This window comes from Tyto alba, unplaced genomic scaffold (assembly GCF_018691265.1).
Source record: "Tyto alba isolate M040663 unplaced genomic scaffold, T.alba_DEE_v4.0 Super-Scaffold_1, whole genome shotgun sequence".
Lineage (NCBI taxonomy): Eukaryota > Metazoa > Chordata > Aves > Strigiformes > Tytonidae > Tyto > Tyto alba.
The window spans coordinates 9,456,113-9,476,133 of record NW_024881261.1 but is presented as its reverse complement, the minus strand read 5'-3'; the positions used below and the strand labels follow the sequence as shown (position 1 = coordinate 9,476,133).

The window sequence follows — 20,021 nt, the reverse complement described above, 5'->3', positions numbered from 1 at the left end:
TAAATTGCATCTGCAGGGTTGTGACAAATACCACACACCACATGCTAGGAATAAAGCATGGAATCACAAAAGCAAGGAGATATTAAGAATGTTTCTTACTTCATCTAGGAAGTTTGACCCACTAATTCAAAGACAGAACTCAGAAATATAAATTTTTGACCAGTTTTGGGGCTGTATGGGACTTTAAATTGGTGGTTTGTTCTCTCTTTAATAAAAGTATGTGGGCTACTTAGCTTTGCTATTCTGCAAATGAAAACTTATGTAAATCCTAAATGTTAGATAAGTCCACGTTGATGCTGCCTGCTGTTTTCAGAACCTAGAGAATTCGTAGCGTCATTTTAGTTGCTGTTATTTCTGCAGAGCAAGTGTAGCTTGTGCAGCCCCAAGTGGACTCTGTTTCAGCCCTGAATATCAGCCATAGAACCAGAAACTAAGATATATATTCTCAAAGGTTTTGGGTGCCTACCTCCCAAAAGAATTTAGTTGCAGCTGAATGATTTTCAGCTGAGTTGGACAGTTAAATACCCTTGAAGTGCCTAGACTTAGCTTCAGTTGGTACAACTACTTTAAATCAGAATTGTTCTGGTAGCCCTTTTCCCTTGTCATTTCTCCTGCACATCACTTATATAATGCTCCTGTCCTGCCTCAGGGTCCACAGGCCTTCAGACTTTAGAGAGATGCATTTAAATAGTAAGAGTTCCTATGTTATTAGATAATCGTTGCTATCTTACCCTCAATATGCTATCTCTCTGAACTATGACAAGGAGTTCCAAAGGTTGACAGTGTAATACACATAGGAGTATTTGCCTTTCACTTACTGTGAATGTACTGCTCAGTAATTGATACAATCAATAACAGGACTGTGATGAGGCAAACACAGTTGTTTTTTATTAAGAATTTTTCTTACCTTGAATAACTCAAAACTTTTAGTCTTTTCTGCCTAAATTATCCAAGTGTGTGAAATCATATTCCTCATTTTCATTACCACTGAATCCTAATTTTTGCCACCTCTTATGTCAATCCTGCCAGCATTTTAGATATTTTTGCCCTTTCTGGATTTCTCTGCAGCATCCAGATGAGCAAGCACCACTGTGGTGTTGTCCGAACACAGCATCCTTAGATTGGGTTGTGTGGGTTGGTGAGGGTGGTGGATGGGACTGCAAGTCTTTGTTCTGTTACCTTTACTTCAGGGCAGAATAAAAATGTTGTTGCTTTATAGGGTTAATATCAATGACAGTTTATGTGTGGCTTGTCCCCAAGATGTTTTCTCTTTGCTATGCATTTCTGATATACTTTTTATCCCACACATATTCCAGGAGCGTTGCAGTCTCAGCAACATACAAAATGCAGTGTACAATAACAAAGCGGCAGGTTTCTTCTCTTATCTTGTGCTTTTCGCTCATGTTTCCCTAGACAGACTAGCTTGTCTATAAAGTGGTCACTTGGTGTTCAAAGGACTTTTGTTTGTGTTTGATTTGGGCTTTCAGGAGATGTTTCATCTTAATAGTCAACTCAAAAGGATGGTTTTGAGCTCTGTACCTTGAGTAGGAAAAATATGATTTTGGTAGGTTTGAATTTTGCAATTTTCTGTCAAGATTATTTGTATTACTCTCTTGGTACCTGGGAGTGAATTTAGATTTTGGTGTCAGCTGCACATTTTTGGGATCCCTCCCTACTGACCTATTATTCCACTGTATCTCCCACACATTTATCTTAAAATGCTTTTAAGTAGCTTCTTTTCTGTTCATGTTTTGAGGTGAAACTGAGCTTTGAAAGAGTCACTTGCTAGAGGTACTGCTCCAAAATCATTAACTGCATAACTGCTCAGCACAAGAGTTATTCTTCCTGAACCTACGTTATTTGCTGTAATGACCTCACATTGCTGATCATTTTAATGTTGCGCTATTAACAAATTATGATGACAAAATTTAATGCATGTCTTGCAAGCATGTACAGTCTTAATTTTATATGTGAGAGCAGTGACCGTTATAAACTGTGCATTTATCAGCTGAAGAAATAAAGTGAACCTTCAAGCATTAGTCCTTTTTCAGATTTTCCCTCAAAGCAAACTTTCACACTAGTAAGGTAGTAAGATCGAAGGAAAACATCGAGTGAGTGTCTGCTGCAGTTTTCCTTGTTTGAGTCAGGGGAGTGTGTGTGCACTTCCCCTTTGTTTCTCTTTGACCCAGTTTCGTCTTTCTTTTTTACTCTGGTATCTGACCAGACAGTACCTGTTATTCTTTTATACAGTGTTTTCTTTCCTTTGTAAACTTGTCCAAAATATATAGAGGGATATCGCCAGAATCCATTGTTTCCATTATTTTCAGTATTGAATTGCAGTTCTGAAAAGCATACATGAAAAATATGACAATGATTTTCACATGCACAAAGGAATTGCTGTTAAATACTGAATATTTATAGGTTTCTTTGCTCTTGATGTTACTTTTTTTCCTGCCTAAACACAGATTCAGTGTACTTTTGAAAACTATGTGGAACTGTATTTTGGACAGATTTTATAACGATCAGACTATAGTTCTGGTCAAAGACCTATAGTTCTCCTGAGAGCAACACTTTTCCTGGAAGGAGTGGCGTTCGATCATTAGTAACGTATCGTGACCAGAGTGATAGGGCAGCATGTGTTAGGTTTAGCTCATAAATGAGAACACTCACTTGCTCACTCCCAGGAGGCTGGATTGCTGGCGCTGGGGACCAGATGGAAGAGCTAATCGATGTCTGCTCAAATGGGCTGGCTTTTAGTAGTGTTCAGTGAGTTTTGGCTATTTGATATACCAACACCTACACTGCAGTCTTTAAGCTTTTTAGATTTTTTTTTTTTTCCTTTTTCCCCAAAGGAGGAGAAGTTTACTTTGAGATTAGGAATCGATAGCTCAAAATTAGTAAGAACATATCTAATTACATCAAAGTGAATGAATATAACTGTAAGAAATAACTGCACTTTTAAGGCAATTACTTCAAAGTAGATAAATAGCAGGAATTAATGGCCTTCACAATTAATTTTTGTTTTGCTTCAGAATCTTTATACAAGTGTGTGTACTTTTACAAAAGAGTGATTATTCAGACTGGCAACTGTAAAATATATTTCATCTCAGATGGTAGCTAATAACTCATCCTAAAATAGAAACTATAACTTCTTCCCAGAATTACCTCAACCAAGTGTTTGGGAGCTTATATTTTTGTAGTGCTTTCCAGTGCTGGACTTTGTGTATCAGCTGATGTCTTAGTCTTAGACTTTACCTTGATTTTGTGTCTGAATAGCCAAGTTAAGAGGGTTAGGGTTTTTTTTTTCATTTTTTGTCAGTAAAACACTTCTCTCAGAATAATGCATAGCACTGTTAGAGTTACATCTCTGTTAAATATTCCCTGGAATAGCTGTGCTGTAAAAAGCAGATTTATACTAGGTTCATCTGTCGTGGGAAGAGGAATTTGGGGATGGGGGTACTTTAGCTGGACAAGTAAAAAAGTAAAATTTTTCTATATTGTTAGGAGTTGCTGAGTCTGGTAGCTCAATGTAGGCAAAGCTCCCACAGGTCTTGTTGGTGGCAGAGTTGGTGGTATATTCCCAGTGGGCCTGTATGTACACAGGCACAGGTGCTCACACATGCTAATGGTATCTCTGTCTTGCAGTCCTGGATCAGAGAAGACTCTGTGAAATCAGTATTTTAATTTAAAAGGGCAGGACCTGTCTCTGAATTTCCTTTTTACCTCTGAGAGGGGTCCCTGGAGGCATTTGTTGGGAGAGAGAATGTCTGTGTACACAGTTCACTCCCGCAGTGGATAAATTGTTGGCAGTGCTGAGAAGTTAAATCCTTTTCCTGGCACTGCTCAGAGGCACTAAATTCATCTCAAGGCAGATGAGGCTAGAAGAAGTGGAGAGGAAAATCACATCAGTCAAGCATAAATCTTTAATGTTATCTATCATGTGTTACTTTGGAAATAGAGTGGTCTGAAAAGCCTTGTATTCCTCAAAAGTGGTCTCCGTGCTATTCATCAGTGAGAATTGAGTTTTTCATATAGTTTTATTGCAGAAAGATGCGAAATGATCATTACACTGCTTGAAATCCACATCTGCAGCAGCAAGTGTGACACACGAAGCATGATACAAAATATCATATGCTCAGTCTTCAGTTTGTTCAGTTATTCTTCAGAATTTCAATGACCTAGTAAACTTCATAGTACAATAAGCTAGTTTTGTCCAGTATATGGTGTCCTGATATTTATTCTGTGGTAGCTGGTGTGCTGAAGTGCCAGTCTCAGTGCCCAGCCGTGGAAGTACGGAAGACTTGATGTGTCCACAGACTGTCAGGGAATGGATAAGCAACGTCAGTTTGGTTTTCTAGTTGCCACTTGGGAGGGCACATTTCCACACAGGATGCAGGTATAGATAGTTGCCAAGCACCACCACTTTTTTAAAGTCTTGAATTTCAAAGTACTGTGTGCAAAGGGTTGTTAACAATTAGCATTCCACTTTCTTATCATGGCAGGGCATGCTGTTCATATACTGGGCGTTATGTCTTTACCAAGATAAATTTAAGTGTCATTAAATTCAAGGAAGAGAAAAGACTGATTTGGAAAACTTCCAAGGCCTTTTCAAAGAGACCAACACTACTCAGTGAAGAGTGTACAGGTGTCTGAGCCTTGTGCTTCTGTTTGTCCAAGAACTAAGGCAACTCAGCACTTTTTAGGCCCTATGAGGAGACACTAGAGGAATCCAGAGTTATTACTCTCACATGTGGTAACTGTAGCTTTTTTGGGGAAAACTTTTTCACTGTGAATGTGACCAAGCACAACCCCTGGAGAGGTTGTGGAATCTCCATCCTTCAAGATATTCAGAAGCTGCCTGGACATGGTCCTGAGCATTGAGCAGGGGAGTTTGACCAGGTGATATCCAGAGGTCCCTTCCAACCTCAGGCACTCTGTGACCGTGAAGGACTGGACTCCATAGCTTGTCAGGATGGTTCAACTTCTTATCCTTCCAAAATGGATGCACGGACTTATGAGTGGGATTCTTTCTGTTTGCCCACAGGTCTCATTGCTACCATCATGTCAAGGGATAATCCTTTATTTCAGGATTGCCTATAGAAGAGTGACTGGAAGATTGTCAAAAAAAAAAAAAAGCCTCAAGCAAGTAGGATTAGGCCTCAGTAACAACAGACTCTCATACGATCTGTTGGGTGTGGGGGGGGTTCCTTATAGGATTGCTGATTTTACCTGCTCTGAACACTTTATATTGTGATCATAAGTTCAGCATTTGCCTCAACTCTCACTTTGGAGAGCAGAGTGGTAAAATGATTGCGGTCCTTCTTTTTTCACATGCTGCCTGTGATGTAGTGGGCCTCAGGGCACAGTGGGCTCTCAAGCTCATTGAGGAAGGAGCAGAACTGATGTTGACTGGGTGGGAGGCTGTGTTTCATTCTTGCAGCATGTTATTCCTGGATGCCAGTCGTGCCCAACCGGCCATCCCAAATTCATCCAGAAAAGAATAAACTTCCTTTTCTTTCAGAAATGAAATAAGAAATGTGTTTGTTAAAAAAAAAGAACAACCTGTCAAGCTCTGGGGATGGGCCTGATGTGCAAAAAAAAAAAAAGGAATGATCTTTCAGAAGCTGTGTTTAATGAGGAAAAAAGGCATGGCGAAAACTGTATGAAGCAGCTAATCGGTATTTTTGAGGGAGAGAGGAGAACAGAGCATTCGGAAAGGGAAGATGGCATCAAGAGCAGATGTAAAAGAACATGATTTTTTCCTACAGGACAGAACTCTGAGATCTAAACAATTCAAACCTACGTTTCTAGTGTTGCTTTGTTGTATGAGCAATTGCTTTTGTTGCTTCAAATAGATTGTCTGGTCATAGAGACATCACAGATGTTATTACTGATGTTCACAAGCTAGGCAGTGTGACATGGGGCTCATGCCATGAATAATGTATGTAGTTCTTGTTAAAGGTAAAAGAGCACAGGGTAGGAATTGTAGCACTAGTCTGCAAAAGTTTACTTCCAAGTATAAGATAAAATTTGATTTAATCTGTCAGGAAAGATGTTTGTTTAATTCCTAACTGGGTTTTGTTTGTTTTGTACTTTTTTTTCCCCCCTCATAGCTCGCACCTTCCCTTCCATTACAAGAAGATTTTGTTTACCACTGGAAAGCAATCACCCATTACTACATAGAGACGTCAGGTAAAAGAAGAAAACATTCTGGTTTTGTCTCTTTATTGTGAAAACTAGAATTCCCAATTTCAGTGTTGTTAAAAAGTGAAGATTAGGAAATACTAAAATGACTCATGTCTTTTATCAAAAAAACAATAATAATTAGTAATTAAAAAAATCTTGTACCTCCATTCATCCCTTAAAATGTAGGCATGAAAAATGATTGAGGGAAGATCTTCTTTCTTGAGTATCATGTAAAGAATTGTAATTTTTCATGTCCAACCCAATTTCTGTCTTCATATACTCTGTTTAATCTAAACAGACAACTATAGAAATGTAGTCCCTGCTGTTAACCTTTTTGTTGTTTTGCATCAGAGATTTTATTTTTCTTTCCAAGATTTTAACAGAAATAATTTTGTGTTCATAGATTTTACCAGACATATATGAATTCTGTGTGCTCAGTATTAGGTATTTTTTCTTTAGTGTCTTGTCTCCATGAAAGCTATTTTGATAACAAAGCTCGGAAAAGCAAATTTGTGAGCAGATTTAGAATACATTTTGTTAAAACTTACCCAGACCTTATTCTGCTCTTATAAAAAATGGATATTCTGATGAAATATGTCTGTGGTTACTTTTTCTTACACTTTTCCCTGGTTTCGTACAACAATTATGCAACATTTATATTTCTGGTTTTTGGTCTTTGTTATTAAACTATTAAGCTTTAAAAGTGAATGCTACTATGTTTTCCCCAAGCTTATTAGTTCTGTATTTCTGCTAGACTAGCTATTGAATCAGTGTTTGTGTCTGGGACTGGTGATCTTGTTTATAGCAATATTTACTCTTACAAACTGACACACGACCCTTGGTTCTAAATACCCATCTTTTGGAACGTTATGTGATCTTTCCTAAGGTAGAAATGACAGGGTGGTAGGGGAAAACTGATACCTGTGATTATGTGGTGCAGAATAAAAGCTGACCTCTCTCCCGGAGTTTCAAAAGTCTTGTGACGAACAAGTTTCCACTCAGTGGATATTTTTCTATCCTCTGCAGTGGGAGCAAAATTATGCCTAGGAAATTCAAGCAAAACACTCTAGGCTAACTGGAGGTTGTGGTAGAGACCAAAATCACCCTGACATGACAGTTTTCCTTTGTGATCTTGTTGACATTTGCATGCAAGTGACAGTTATTTTTAGACTATTGCATAAGAAGTAATAACCATTTCCCTAGTGGGATAGTTATTCAAGGAGAATTTAGCTGAAAAAAAATAAACAGGCAAATCTCCACGTGTGGATATGCTCTGCAACATGTTAATGCCAGCTCCCACTGCCAGTGGCATAAATCCACAGCAGTTTCATGACTTTAGGATAACGAAATCAGTCTTATCCTTCCTGTCATAAAGTTTGACAGAATGCTATCTTAATCCAGAAAGTATAAAAGACAATCTACAAACTTTCAAAGAATAAACAGCATAGAGTTTGGGTTTTCTTTGTTGTCATCATTAGAAAAAACATTTATTTAGTTATCTGGTTTGGACAGGAACTGATCAGCTGCAACTGAGCTGATGTTAGAGGCTATGTATAGATTTCAGAATACTACATGAAGAATCAAAGAGGATGTTACCAAGACAGAGAGGATATTAACCGGAAGATTGAGAGTTGCACCTTCCTCTCCCTAAGCTTGTTTTCTGGCTGTAGAAGTTTTATTTTTTGACTGTGTAGTTAATGTATGTTTTGAAATTTGGCATTTCACCTTTTCCCCATTGCAAGGTTGCATATCTGCCTAATGCATATTCCAGTTTACATTTCCAGATGCGGTTCTGAAAATTCAATTTAAGATATGCTAAAAACTTACATACTATCTGCAAGATTCTTTAAATGAGTAGTCATGTTTTTAAATCTTAAATTTGGAACTGAACTTAAGAAAAGTGAGGATGATATTCTAATCACTCTTGTTTGCACATCTCTTCTATTTAGATGACAAAGCTCCTGTAACTGATACCAACATCCCTTCTCACCTGGAACAGATGTTGGATATTCTACTTCAAGAAGAAAATGAGAGGGAATCAGGTGAAACAGGGCCATGTATGGAATATTTGCTACATCACAAGATTTTGGAGACACTCTACACACTGGGAAAAGCTGATGTATGTACTTCTCAGCAGAGCAGATAATCTTTTGTGTGAGCTCCTAATTGTAATAGCGACTGAAGTTCTACAGTAGGTGATATCATGGGATACTGAACTCTAGAAAATAGCTGTTTGCTTATGTTACCAACATATTACAAATAACAATCTTTTACTAGTATCATCAAAGTGAGACAACTAGTGAGATGCTGACTAAGGCAGAACCCTGAGATTTGTTACTCACCACACTGATAATATTGACTGTGAAGCTAGAAGTAGGAGAAACATTTTTGTGCAGTCTAGAATCTTTCTGGCTTCTACAAGACAGTATTATCCCTCTCTATCATTTGTTAAGTGTTGGGAGATTCTTGGATGAAAAGTGCTTTATTAAATACAAATGTTGTTTAATTCTTCTGAATGTGTTGAGTTATTGCTCAGAAAGACTTCCATGTCAGAAAGCAGTAGTATAAGCTGATCCCCAGACAGCTTTCACATCCTGGTCTTTGGTATGAATGCAACCCTTGGCAGTGTTGTCTGGTTCTTCTCATGTCTGCTTTGTGGCACATGTGAAATTAGCTTCATGGTCTTGGTGCATTCTTGTTGCTAACTTTCTTGGCAGATTTATGAGCTGAAATGTATGGGGATGTATGGATCATGGGGTGAATTAACTCGGCAGCCCTTGTGCTAGAACTTTTTCTATCATTTTTGTATCAGATCATATCTGCATCACTTGTATGATGCATCATCATGTATGATGCAGATGCAGTTAGGAAAACATGGTGTGTCCTGTTCTAAGGATATATGGAGCTCTCCATGGTTTCATTCTCAGTCAGTCTTTTACATGTTGTAATGAGTTTTTAATCTACTCATTTTTACATACACAGACAATGTAGGGTACTAGCTGTCTGAACCTGGGATGTTCCTCACTCTGGAAGGACCAGAGCTCTATAATTCCTGTTACTATACCAGCTGTCCTACAATCAAGCAGATACCTGTTGTATTGAAAATACTTGCTCAAAAATACAGCTTGTTCAGTAATATATAAACTTTGTCAAGAAACCAACATGAAATGGTGACATATGTGAAGCGGATAATTAGTAGTATGTTTCTAAGAGCTGAGAGAAGTCATTTTGCACTCTTGCAAATACGCCTGTACAAGCAATTCTTGTACAGCATGTCTTTGTACTTTGCCACCTGTGAGTTGATACAGTGCTTGCAAGATGTTGTGAAGATCTGTTACAAAAAGAATAATATCCTTTCACAGCAATCACTTAGACTTAATACATTATTGTAGATGCACACTAATGGTACACATTTTGCCATTTTTTCAATGGATTGCTTGACAACTCAGTGATAATTAGGGATTAATAATCTAGGGATAATTACCTGGGAAGGAGAATCATTTTAGGCTGTTGTCATTTCTGGCTGTTGCCACCCATGCTCCATTCACCTGTGCAGTGAACCAGATGAGGGAACTGATGTGCTTAAAATTAACCTCTGGAATAACACCATTTATTAACATGGTAGAACATATTAGGGTCAGGGGGATTTAGCTAGAAACAAAGGTACATAAAGGACTATGAGCCATTAGATCTCATGGAGATAGGAAAGTACTTTCATGTGACATGGTGCATGAGGGGTAGTAGAACAAGGGTCTGAATGTTCCAAATATATTTGTCATTTATATTCTGCTGAATCCTGGGGAAAACAACAGCTTTCTCTTGTCCTGGAACATCTGTGCATTTAGAAACACTTTATCTGTTTAAGGTTAATTGCTCATGAATTTAAAAAACCATTTATAGATATTAAGATGTTTATCATCATATATTTGTATGTACTGACTCAGTGAATCACTGGATTTTGTGGCATAGTACCATAAAAGACGACTGACCTGTATCCAATTAATTCAGTGTTAATTTCCCCCTATCGCTATATTGTTAGGGAGTATTTCCTGGAAAGATTGGTAGAAGACTGCACTAGAGCAATTAACTGGAAGTATGAATAATTTGAAAAAGAAAACCATGATGAGATGCAACATTTTTTGTTGATCTCTGTTAATATTGATAGAAGTAATGTATTAACAGGTGATGATTTTTAAAAAAATACTTTAGGATAAATTATTGGTGTTTAATTAGCCATTTTAAGTGACAAATTTGCATCGATGTTTCTATATGCATTTGTTATATTTTTGTTATTGTTCATCTGTGTTTTTTTCAGTGTCCTCCAGGAATGAAACAGCAGGTTTTGGCTTTTTATACAAAACTTCTTGGAAGAATACAGCAACCTCTTCTTCCCCACATAAATGTGCATAGACCAGTGCAGGTACTGTTCAAATATAAAGTAAACTATATTTTTGCAATACAGGTTTCTCTTATTCTGCTATAGCTAATGGTATCTTTTAATTCTTCCATTGTCAAGTGAGTTAAAGAAAGTGCACAATTGTAATATCAATTTGCAATATCATCATCAGTATTGATGATGAGAGCCTTGAACTGCCATTTCAATGCAAGTTGTAAGTAATAAAGAAATGTTGTTCACAGCAATCTAAATCTAGAGCAAATGTTCAAATCAATTATCATACATCATTGTAGTAGGTATATAGAAGAAGAATTCCTAGAAGAAGCTATAACTCACTCTCTGTCTTAATTTTTCACTTTTCTTTATGTGACAGAAATTAATCAGGCTGTGTGGCGAAGTTCTGGCAACACCAACAGAAAATGAGGAAATTCAGTTTCTCTGTATAGTATGTGCAAAGCTGAAAGAGGATCCATACCTAGTCAACTTCTTCCTTGAAGTGAGTAAATCAAATCAAAATTTTCCAAGTGTATTTTCTGTGTCACAGACAAAATCTGGTAGAGAACTGGAGGTATCACATCATCCTTCATAGCTTAGTTTTCATTCACTCTATGATTTTTTTTTTTAAATTTGGGGGTTTTTTTGCTTCCAGAGACTTGATACCTCGGATTAATTTTACTAGAATTTCATTCAGGGCTCACAAATATACCTGCCTGAGGTTCTTATTCTTTGTAGTGAAAGTGCTTGTAGAGTAGGAATATGAATTGTAATGTAGAACACTGTGTGATGGAGATGTTGGATTTCTTATGTTGTTTTGTCTTCAGCCCAATAAAGACTAAGGGACAGATTGCATGGGGCATTGAAGCCTTGCAAGTTGCTCAGTGTTCTGCAGGATTGGGCCCTTATTTAGTAGTGACACATATGGTCTAACTGCATTGCCAGCTCACAATCTACAATATGACATTATTTTCTATCTGTAAGAAAGCCAAATATCTTTACTCCCTCTTCAAACTTAACATGTGGCATTGATAAAATTGGAGTGGGAGGAGAAAGAATTTCTAGCCTGACTTTCTGTTCTCATTTAGAAGGAGCATGTACAAGTTTAATTTATAAAAGTCCATTTAGAAATGCCTCCTGCTCCCACTTCAGTGTTTCCTGTGGTGACACAGGGTCTGTTAAGCATGCGATACATAGGTGAAAAGATGTAGATACAAGGTCCTGCAGGAATATTTTACAGGCTTTCCACAAACAAGGTATGTAACAGCAGAGGCTGCTAAACTGCAAAGATACTTTATTTTCCATTGAGTGTATGAATATCACATATAAGTCAGTAGTAAAGAATCTGTCTCGAGTTTATTTTTACCTTAATTAAATACCACCCTGATTGCTGTTGTATCCACTGTGTTGTGCAAGCAATAGAAATCATGTAAGGATTGAAAAGTTAGTGTTTAAATATTAGAAGCACTCAGAAACAAATTACTAGTTATATTACATGCTGAATACGGTAGAAGTCCAAACTAGGATTACTTTTACTGTCATTTATGTAAGTTGTATGGTTCGAAAAGAACCCTCTGAATTACTCTTATGCTCAAATAATGCCCTTAAAATCAAACCCGGGAACCCCAATCATAATAACCACAAGTGTTCTGTCAGACATTAGTGTTCTTCCCCAAAATAGCAAGATTACAGTATTAAAAATCAGACATGGAAAAACAGCCGATCCCAGATTTCAGAGAGATCTCTAGTTTCACAAAATGCTTACTACAGAGTTCAGGCAAGCTGAAGAAAATTTCTTGTAGCTCCTGTTTCATTCATAACATTATTCTAAATGTCATAGCCTAAGGCATATGGCTTCACAACTTCTGATAGTTCTTTCCAGATAAGGTATTTGGGGTGCAGAAATGTCCTTTATTAGAAAAGAATATTCTGGTTGTTCACATCTATGCCTCTTAGAGGTGCTCTTGTTGTGACTTGATAGCTGTTTCTCACCTTCAGACGCGTGAAAGGGTAAGTTTATGGGATTCTGTGTGGCATTTATCTCTCAAATCTGCAATGTATATACACTGAAATGCAGATACATCTCTCAAAACATTCTGTTTGTATCTGTTAGTTTTGCTGCCTTCTTTGATTTTCCCTGATCAGTTTCTACAGTATTTTATGAACATAAAAATCTGAGTGTATACAAGCCCAGGATTATATTTATATGACATATCCCATAGTTTGTTGATAGAATGCTGTTTATATTTTTGTAAAATCTTTCACCTATATTACTTAACCTCTAAGGCTATATGGCATAACTCTATCTCTTGGGCAAGTTACTTCTGTTGTGGAAGTAAGAACTAGAAGAACTGCTTTCTACTTTTTTAAAGCTTTAAAATCCATATACTCATTTTATTTTGGCTTTCATTTATTCTTTTCTTTAAACTGAGTTGTCCTTGTTCTTGTGTAGAGAGAAAGCACATACATAAGAATGTTTGACTTAGCACCTCTATCTCAGTCATTATTTTATGCTAAATTTGTTACCTCCCGTTTTTCCTTATTCATTTATTCCTTAGTTGCCCCATCTCATCTCATCCCATTTTACATGAGGTACTCCTTGCAGCTGATTGTTGCATGCAAAGGGACACTTGATTCTCTGTGTTTCAGTTTCTGCTATTGAGACCTTAAACAAGTTCTAATATGGTGTCCGTTAAAAAGTTGTACCTTTGTTCTATAAAATGAACAGTAGTTTCACTGTTCACTTCTACTTTCATTACTACAAATTACCATCTTTATATTTCTCACCATGAATTAAGTAGACATTCTCATTAGCTGTGATATCACTTGAATTTTTTACAGAATTCTTTTTAAATCTACCTGAACAATAGACGTGGCATCGTCCACCACAGATTTTGAAACTCTGATAGTTACGTATCACAAAAACATAAAAATGTATTTTTATGTTGTCTGTTCTCTATTAATGCTGAATTCACTTAAGGGAGTATTTTGTCTAGAAAGCATTGAAAGTGTGTTTTATGTAACCTTTTCTATTAGGTCATTCAGGATCCTGTTTTGCACCTTTACAGGAGGCAGGTGAGCAGCTAAGCTGCAGAATTGCATGATTAGACGATAGGAAGCTTAAATACACACAAAAGCTCTGCCTACATGTTGTTTGATGTACAGACTGTGTTGTATCACCTGCCAGCATAAGAGTAATGAGCTATGGACAAATTTCTGGGGGCATTTATACATTTCTATATTTTAGGTCTTCTCATTGATGCCATAGCTAAAGGCATTGATGGCCTTTCAAATGACAGAAGAGTCCAGACATGGGGTAATAGGCTGATGTACGATAAAATAAGTATTTTACAAAATACTACCTAGTTTTTGAAGAAAATAGCTGTTCTCTTTGTCAACCCTGCCTGCTACTTGAGTAGTGCCAGCAACAGTGTATAATCCAGGATTGAAATGCAGTTCCAGCCTTTTGTTCTCCTTTATCTGCAAGGCTCATCATGATTCAGATAGTCCTGTGTATTGATAAAATATCTGGGAGGATACTGGAGGACTTTGGAAGATTTAGGGGTAGACAGGCGTGGTTCAGACAGACACATTTTGGTTGCTTTGCAGCCTATTTCACACTATTAAAAAAATATATATATTGAAGGAGTAATTTTTCTACTGTTGTCAAAAATCATATTATTTTTGCATTATAGCACGCGGTGTTCTGCTTTTACCACTGGGTTGCCTCTCCAGGGAACTGGTTATATGAGTGTATCGCAACATTCGGTACAAATTCTCCACAATGAATGCATATCAGTCAAGCAAGCATTCACAGCAGTTTCTGTAGTTTGCTGCCTGAGACTGTCATGTAGTTAGTCCCTGCTGGTTTGTATATACTAAACGCCATTAACCCCAAATGGTTACTCTTTTAAATTATTAATGCTTGTGGTATATTTGTAATAATTTTGGTGTTGTCATAGAGAAGGACAACCATTTGGATTTATAATCTTGCTACTGTACTCACTTGGAAAAATGTCTTGTGCTGAAGTCTAATTTATGGTGCTAATAAAGTATTATTCACCTGTGCTTATGCTAGAAGAATACTGAATTCTTGCTTTGCTGTGAGTTTCTTCTTGGTATCACAGAACACAAATTTAAATGTCTTTTATGTGCTGGAGAAAAATTTATGGGAAGACAGATAAGGTTATTTTCTCTCAGACTAAGCAGAGATGCTTTGTAGCTTCTGAGAAGGTTCTCTGTTATAGTATCCAGTGCCCAATGCTAACTTCTAGTGTCTTCTGTCCATTCAATCTCCTCAGCTTTTTCTTCATGAGAAACACAACTTCAGAGCACTCTGCTGTCATAAAAGAAGGGTTTTTTTTTCCTTTACTGTTGAAGATAAAATCTCAAGAAGTTTAGAATGAGTTTAATTGTATGACTCCAACTGGAAGTAGTGTTTCAGACATTAGATGAATTTGAGGCCGTGACGTAGAAAGGGATGTTTTATAGTATGTGCTAAGGTCTAAAGGTGCACTCATAACGTAAATGAAAAACTTCTATCAAATAGTGGGCAAAGTGAATATGTGCCTTTAGTGGTGGAGAGAAAAAGATGCCATCTCTTTGCAAATGACATATTCAGCCTTAAAGCAAAATGGTACAGGGCTTAAGAGAAATTTAAGCAGATTAAAAAATGTTCTAGGTTTAAAAACTCCCACACTCCTGCAACCTATTACATTCTACATGGCTACTGTATGCAGCCTTGTAGAGAGCTACTTCAAATGCTGGAGTAAAAAATTTACTTTTAGTAAATTTCTGCCTTAGGTTGAACAGTAATTTCAACTGTGTAATTCTAAAAAATGCTTTGCAGAGTAAGTTAAAAGCAATGGCTTCCAAAGGATCAGCAAGTGTAATCACAGAAGACATGCTAAAAGGCCAAGACTCTCTGACAACAGACACGGGACAGCCTGTTCAGCCTGAAGAAATACCTAGTGCTGCTGGAGCAGAGCAAATGGAGAAGGAAGATGACCTCCTGCAACAGGCAGATGATCTGTCTTTCAGCCTGGATGAACTAAATGTCACATCATCACCCGAGTCCTCCACTGTTTGTCCAAATCAAGACTATAATTTAGTGAATTCTCTACTAAACCTCACTAAAAGTCCCGTGAGTTTTTTTTTTTGTTGTTCTGTTTAGTGTGATAAAATTAAATAGTTTCGATGATGTGTGAAGTAGGCGGAGGGAGTGAATATACACATGTGTACACACTGTATTTTAACTATAAAAAGTAAAATGAGGTTTGTTTTGCAGGCAGTTTTTGTAAATTAGCAGTTTTCTTTGCCAATTCAGCTTAAAGTAAAAATATTATTCTAGAAAATTAATATTAAGTTTGTTGATGGTAATGCAAGTGGTTTTTGAGTAATTTGTGTAGGATGCTGCATGTTTTACAGACAAGCTACATAGGATAATCATTAGGTTAAATATACCACAAGAGAATATTTTAAAAGCTACTTGCAATTGTATTGACATAACCAAACTCACTTTTTTTGTAATGTCACTGGAATATCTCTAGAGTCTTGATTTCTTTTAAAAACAACTGCTGTATATCTTACCCAGCTCCATCCTCAAATTCATACTCAGATTCTTTTAGAAAACTTAGAGGGGGGTTGGGTAAGCCTGTAATTGCTACAGCAATGTTGAGAGCAGAAAACCAGATCTATCAATGTACCTCGTTATTGTTAAGTGGTAATTTACATTGTCTAATATCTTCATTTTAAGCTGTCCTAAGCACTAGTTCTGTCAACCTGAGGGTTGCAGTTGCATTCTTAGTATTTGACGTGGATTCAGGTGAGATTCATTTCGCACCATCCAAATTCACTAGAATTAAGTTTTAGTGACTGAAAGGCAACAAAAATGAATGCATTCACTCACTGTGGGGGAATGGAGAGGTTTTATTTGGGAGATGTTTGCTTCTTGATTTCAAGTGAGCTTCATTTACCCTCTGATTAATTCTTCCATGCCCTTCTGCCAGGACGGCCGGATAGCAGTGAAGGCCTGTGAAGGCCTCATGCTTTTGGTGAGTTTGCCAGAACCAGCAGCTGCCAAGTGCCTGACTCAAAGCACTTGTTTATGTGAATTGTTGACAGACAGGCTGGCCACCCTCTACAAAGCCCTGCCTCAGTCACTGGATCCCTTAGACATTGAAACAGTGGAGGCAATTAACTGGGGGTAAGAATTTTATTTTTGTATTTAATACCCAAGGTGACTTTACACCCCTCCCTAAAACTAATTTTCTAAAGGTAGACAAGATGTATAAAATACACACACGTCCATACTAAAATCTCAAGAGCAGAGCTGAGATACCAGCTGCAGCATAGTGGTACAACTTCAGGCATCCAATGTACGCGTGATTTCTGACACAGGGCCAGGTTTGTCTGCCAGTCTCTTGCAGAGATTTCTCAGGGGGCAATTTTTTTCAATGAATTACATTACCAGTTTGTGGTGATGTAGCTGTAGTATCGGGTACAGATTATTTTCTTGTTCAGATGTCAAGGATTTAGGAAACATAAACTTTTCACTGTACACAGTGAGCACTGTAAGCTGCTGCAGCAGGCAGGAAGGGTGTATTTGATAGCAGGCTGCTGTTGCAAAATTTTTGCAGTAAAAAAGAAGAAGGAAACACTGCATAACTCATGAGCATGAAGCAAAAGGTACATGCCTGTTACCCTAACTGCTTGCATGTCAGATTCTCAAAAGATTTCTCTTCCCTACTCTGCCTTCATTATTATGAATTGCTTGTGATCTGTTAGTACTGAGACAAAAAGTAAGTATTTGCAAAATACTTACCAAAATTTCTGGTGGTTGGAGTCTGAAGTTACAAGGGAAAAATCCACAACTTTGAATAGTGGAATAAATAATTGTTGAACTGCTTTACTGAAGAAAATGGTGATTTTTTTTATTCCTTACAGACTTTAAGTTGAGATACATGTTTTTTTCTGAAAGGTACAATCTAGTACAGGTATATACTGTATGGTTTTGGTGGGCTTGATTGAAGTCACTTACAAAGTAGAGAAGAACAGTTGCCTTCATTTTATCATTCTCTGACTACAGGAGTTATTGATTCTGTTTCTGTGGTGTGTGTTTCCTGGGAGAACAGACTAGGTGATCAGTTTTCCCTTCTGACTAAGAAATACAAAGTTCTTCTGCTGTATATATTGTGTATACTTTAGCATGCCACTGAAAACCTGTGTAATGATAGCACTACCACATTAGTAGAGACCAGCAGAAAAGCTATTTTGATGTTCGCTTCATTGCAAGTAGATCATTAATTATTCTGTTAAGTTCAATAAGAATGAAGTCCAAAATTCTTCAGTTACTTGTAGACTAAATAAATGTTTTTCCTTGTGTTCTCTAGTTTGGATTCCTATAGCCACAAAGAAGATGCATCTGCTTTTCCAGGGAAAAGAGCATTGATTTCATTTCTTTCATGGTTTGACTACTGTGATCAACTCATCAAGGAAGCACAAAAGGTTCAGAATGTTTACAGTTGATACAAATATATTCAGCAAATAAGTAGTTCCAGTTGTTTCTTAGCTTTTGAGCTTGAGACATACCATTTTGTACTTTTGTTTCAGACTGCTGCTGTTGCTATGGCAAAAGCTGTGCGGGAACGATTTTTCATTGATGTTATGGAACCCCAGCTGATGCAAACGTGAGTAGCATCCTACGAGACACAGCAGAACAGAATCTGAATCAGGCTGATTTTTTTTCAGCTGAAATCCATTACATAACTGACGTGAAATTTTTTGTTCAGTTCAGAGATCGGAATCCTCACATCAACTGCACTATTGCATCGCATTGTTCGTCAAGTGACTTCAGATGTCTTGCTGCAGGAAACAGTTTATTTTATACTTGGAGAACACAGAGAACCAGAAACTTTGGCAGACATTAACAGACATCCATTGCGACACAGGTTAATTGAACACTGTGATCATATTTCTGATGAGGTGAGAAGTGATAATGACATAATAACGTCTGCCGGCTGGTTCTGTCTTGTGTCAAGTCTGTAAAAACACCACTGTGAGGTCATCTTGTATTTGTGTCATCTAACTTTTTTTGCCAAGGAAAAGAGTTTTGACTGTCAGCCCTACAAATTCCCTTTTCAAAATGAAAGTCAAGTGGTTTGCTTCAGCTAGCACATTGTTCCTATTAACAAAGATTCTTTGCTAAATTTGCTTGCCCCTTGTGCATACTTAGGCTTGCTAATCTGTAAAATAGGGCAAAATCAATTTCTGTAATTGCATTTTAATTCGTGTTTTGTTGTATGTTGCATCACTGTTATTTTTCATGTTGCAACAATGTTATGCTGTCATGTTATCACATAAGTTATAGTTAAAAACTTACTATTTTTATATTTTTATATAAAGTAAGTTTGGTCAGAGAATATGCACAATGCTAGTTAAAAGATGATATAATAACTGTAAGCAATTTACACACAGTAAACATTGTTAAAATAATTTACTTCAGTAAAATCCTTCCTCAGGAGCTGCTTGCTTCATTTTTTCCAGAAACAACCTCCACCCTCTACTTTTTCAAATAAAAACCAAGCTTGCCTGAAATACAGGTCTATGTCTTCGCATACCCATTTTTTTTCAGTATGCTTACCTGCTCACCCTATCAGAATGAGTTATCTATATAAATTAGTTGATCTTTGCTAAGCTAAGCTCTCTAGAGCTGTCTTTAAAAACTGTCTATATTTCTGAAAGTCAGTCTCCTTTTAAAAGCCCACATAATATCTCCATGTAAAAATCTTAGCATGTAGTTCTAGTCACAATATCCCAGTATTACTTTTTTTTTTTGTTCTGAGTATTTATTACTAACTTGTAAGTCCAGTTCTGTGTTTCGCTTGCACAATGATAACGATCTTCCAGTATGGATCCAGCAGTAATATGGAAAGCTAAGTTGTACGTTCTATGGATGTTATTTGTGTTGTTATTTTGGCAGATTTTAGAAAAGTTTTTGTTTTACAGAAAAAAAAGTACATCCACCTACTGATTTTCAGATGTGTATGAACTCTTCATCCATGCTTATACCACATTTGGCATAATAATTTCCTAATTTTTCTTAGGATTTTTACTTCCTTCCATTATATACATAAGTAATTGCAATGTTCTAGGATGTACAAACCAGATATAAGGCAAAAATCATAAGACAGTGGTGCATAAGTTTATTGAATTTTTACTTTTTATGTTGCAGATCAGTATAATGACTTTACGAATGTTTGAGCACCTTTTGCAAAAACCCAATGAGCACATTCTTTATAATTTGGTTCTGAGAAATTTAGAAGAAAGAAACTATATGGAATACAAGCCCCTCTGTCAAGAAGATAAAGATGTGGTAGAGAATGGACAGATTGCAGGAGCAGTGTAAGTTTCTTTTAAGGGAAATTTTCACAACAGCTAACTTGGA

At 36.9% G+C, this 20,021-nt stretch overlaps 1 protein-coding gene across 1 annotated transcript in view; it reads left to right on the top strand.

Annotated features, from left to right (window-relative positions):
* FHIP2A (FHF complex subunit HOOK interacting protein 2A) overlaps positions 1-20,021 on the top strand; it is a 36,702-nt gene that overhangs the window by 1,938 nt on the left and 14,743 nt on the right. The window contains exons 2-11 of the mRNA XM_042787572.1: positions 6,114-6,192; positions 8,136-8,305; positions 10,502-10,606; positions 10,956-11,078; positions 15,426-15,719; positions 16,585-16,781; positions 17,968-18,082; positions 18,188-18,264; positions 18,367-18,559; positions 19,809-19,978. Of these exons, the coding sequence (XP_042643506.1) occupies positions 6,114-6,192; positions 8,136-8,305; positions 10,502-10,606; positions 10,956-11,078; positions 15,426-15,719; positions 16,585-16,781; positions 17,968-18,082; positions 18,188-18,264; positions 18,367-18,559; positions 19,809-19,978 (1,523 nt within the window). The remainder of the gene's footprint in view (positions 1-6,113; positions 6,193-8,135; positions 8,306-10,501; positions 10,607-10,955; positions 11,079-15,425; positions 15,720-16,584; positions 16,782-17,967; positions 18,083-18,187; positions 18,265-18,366; positions 18,560-19,808; positions 19,979-20,021) is intronic.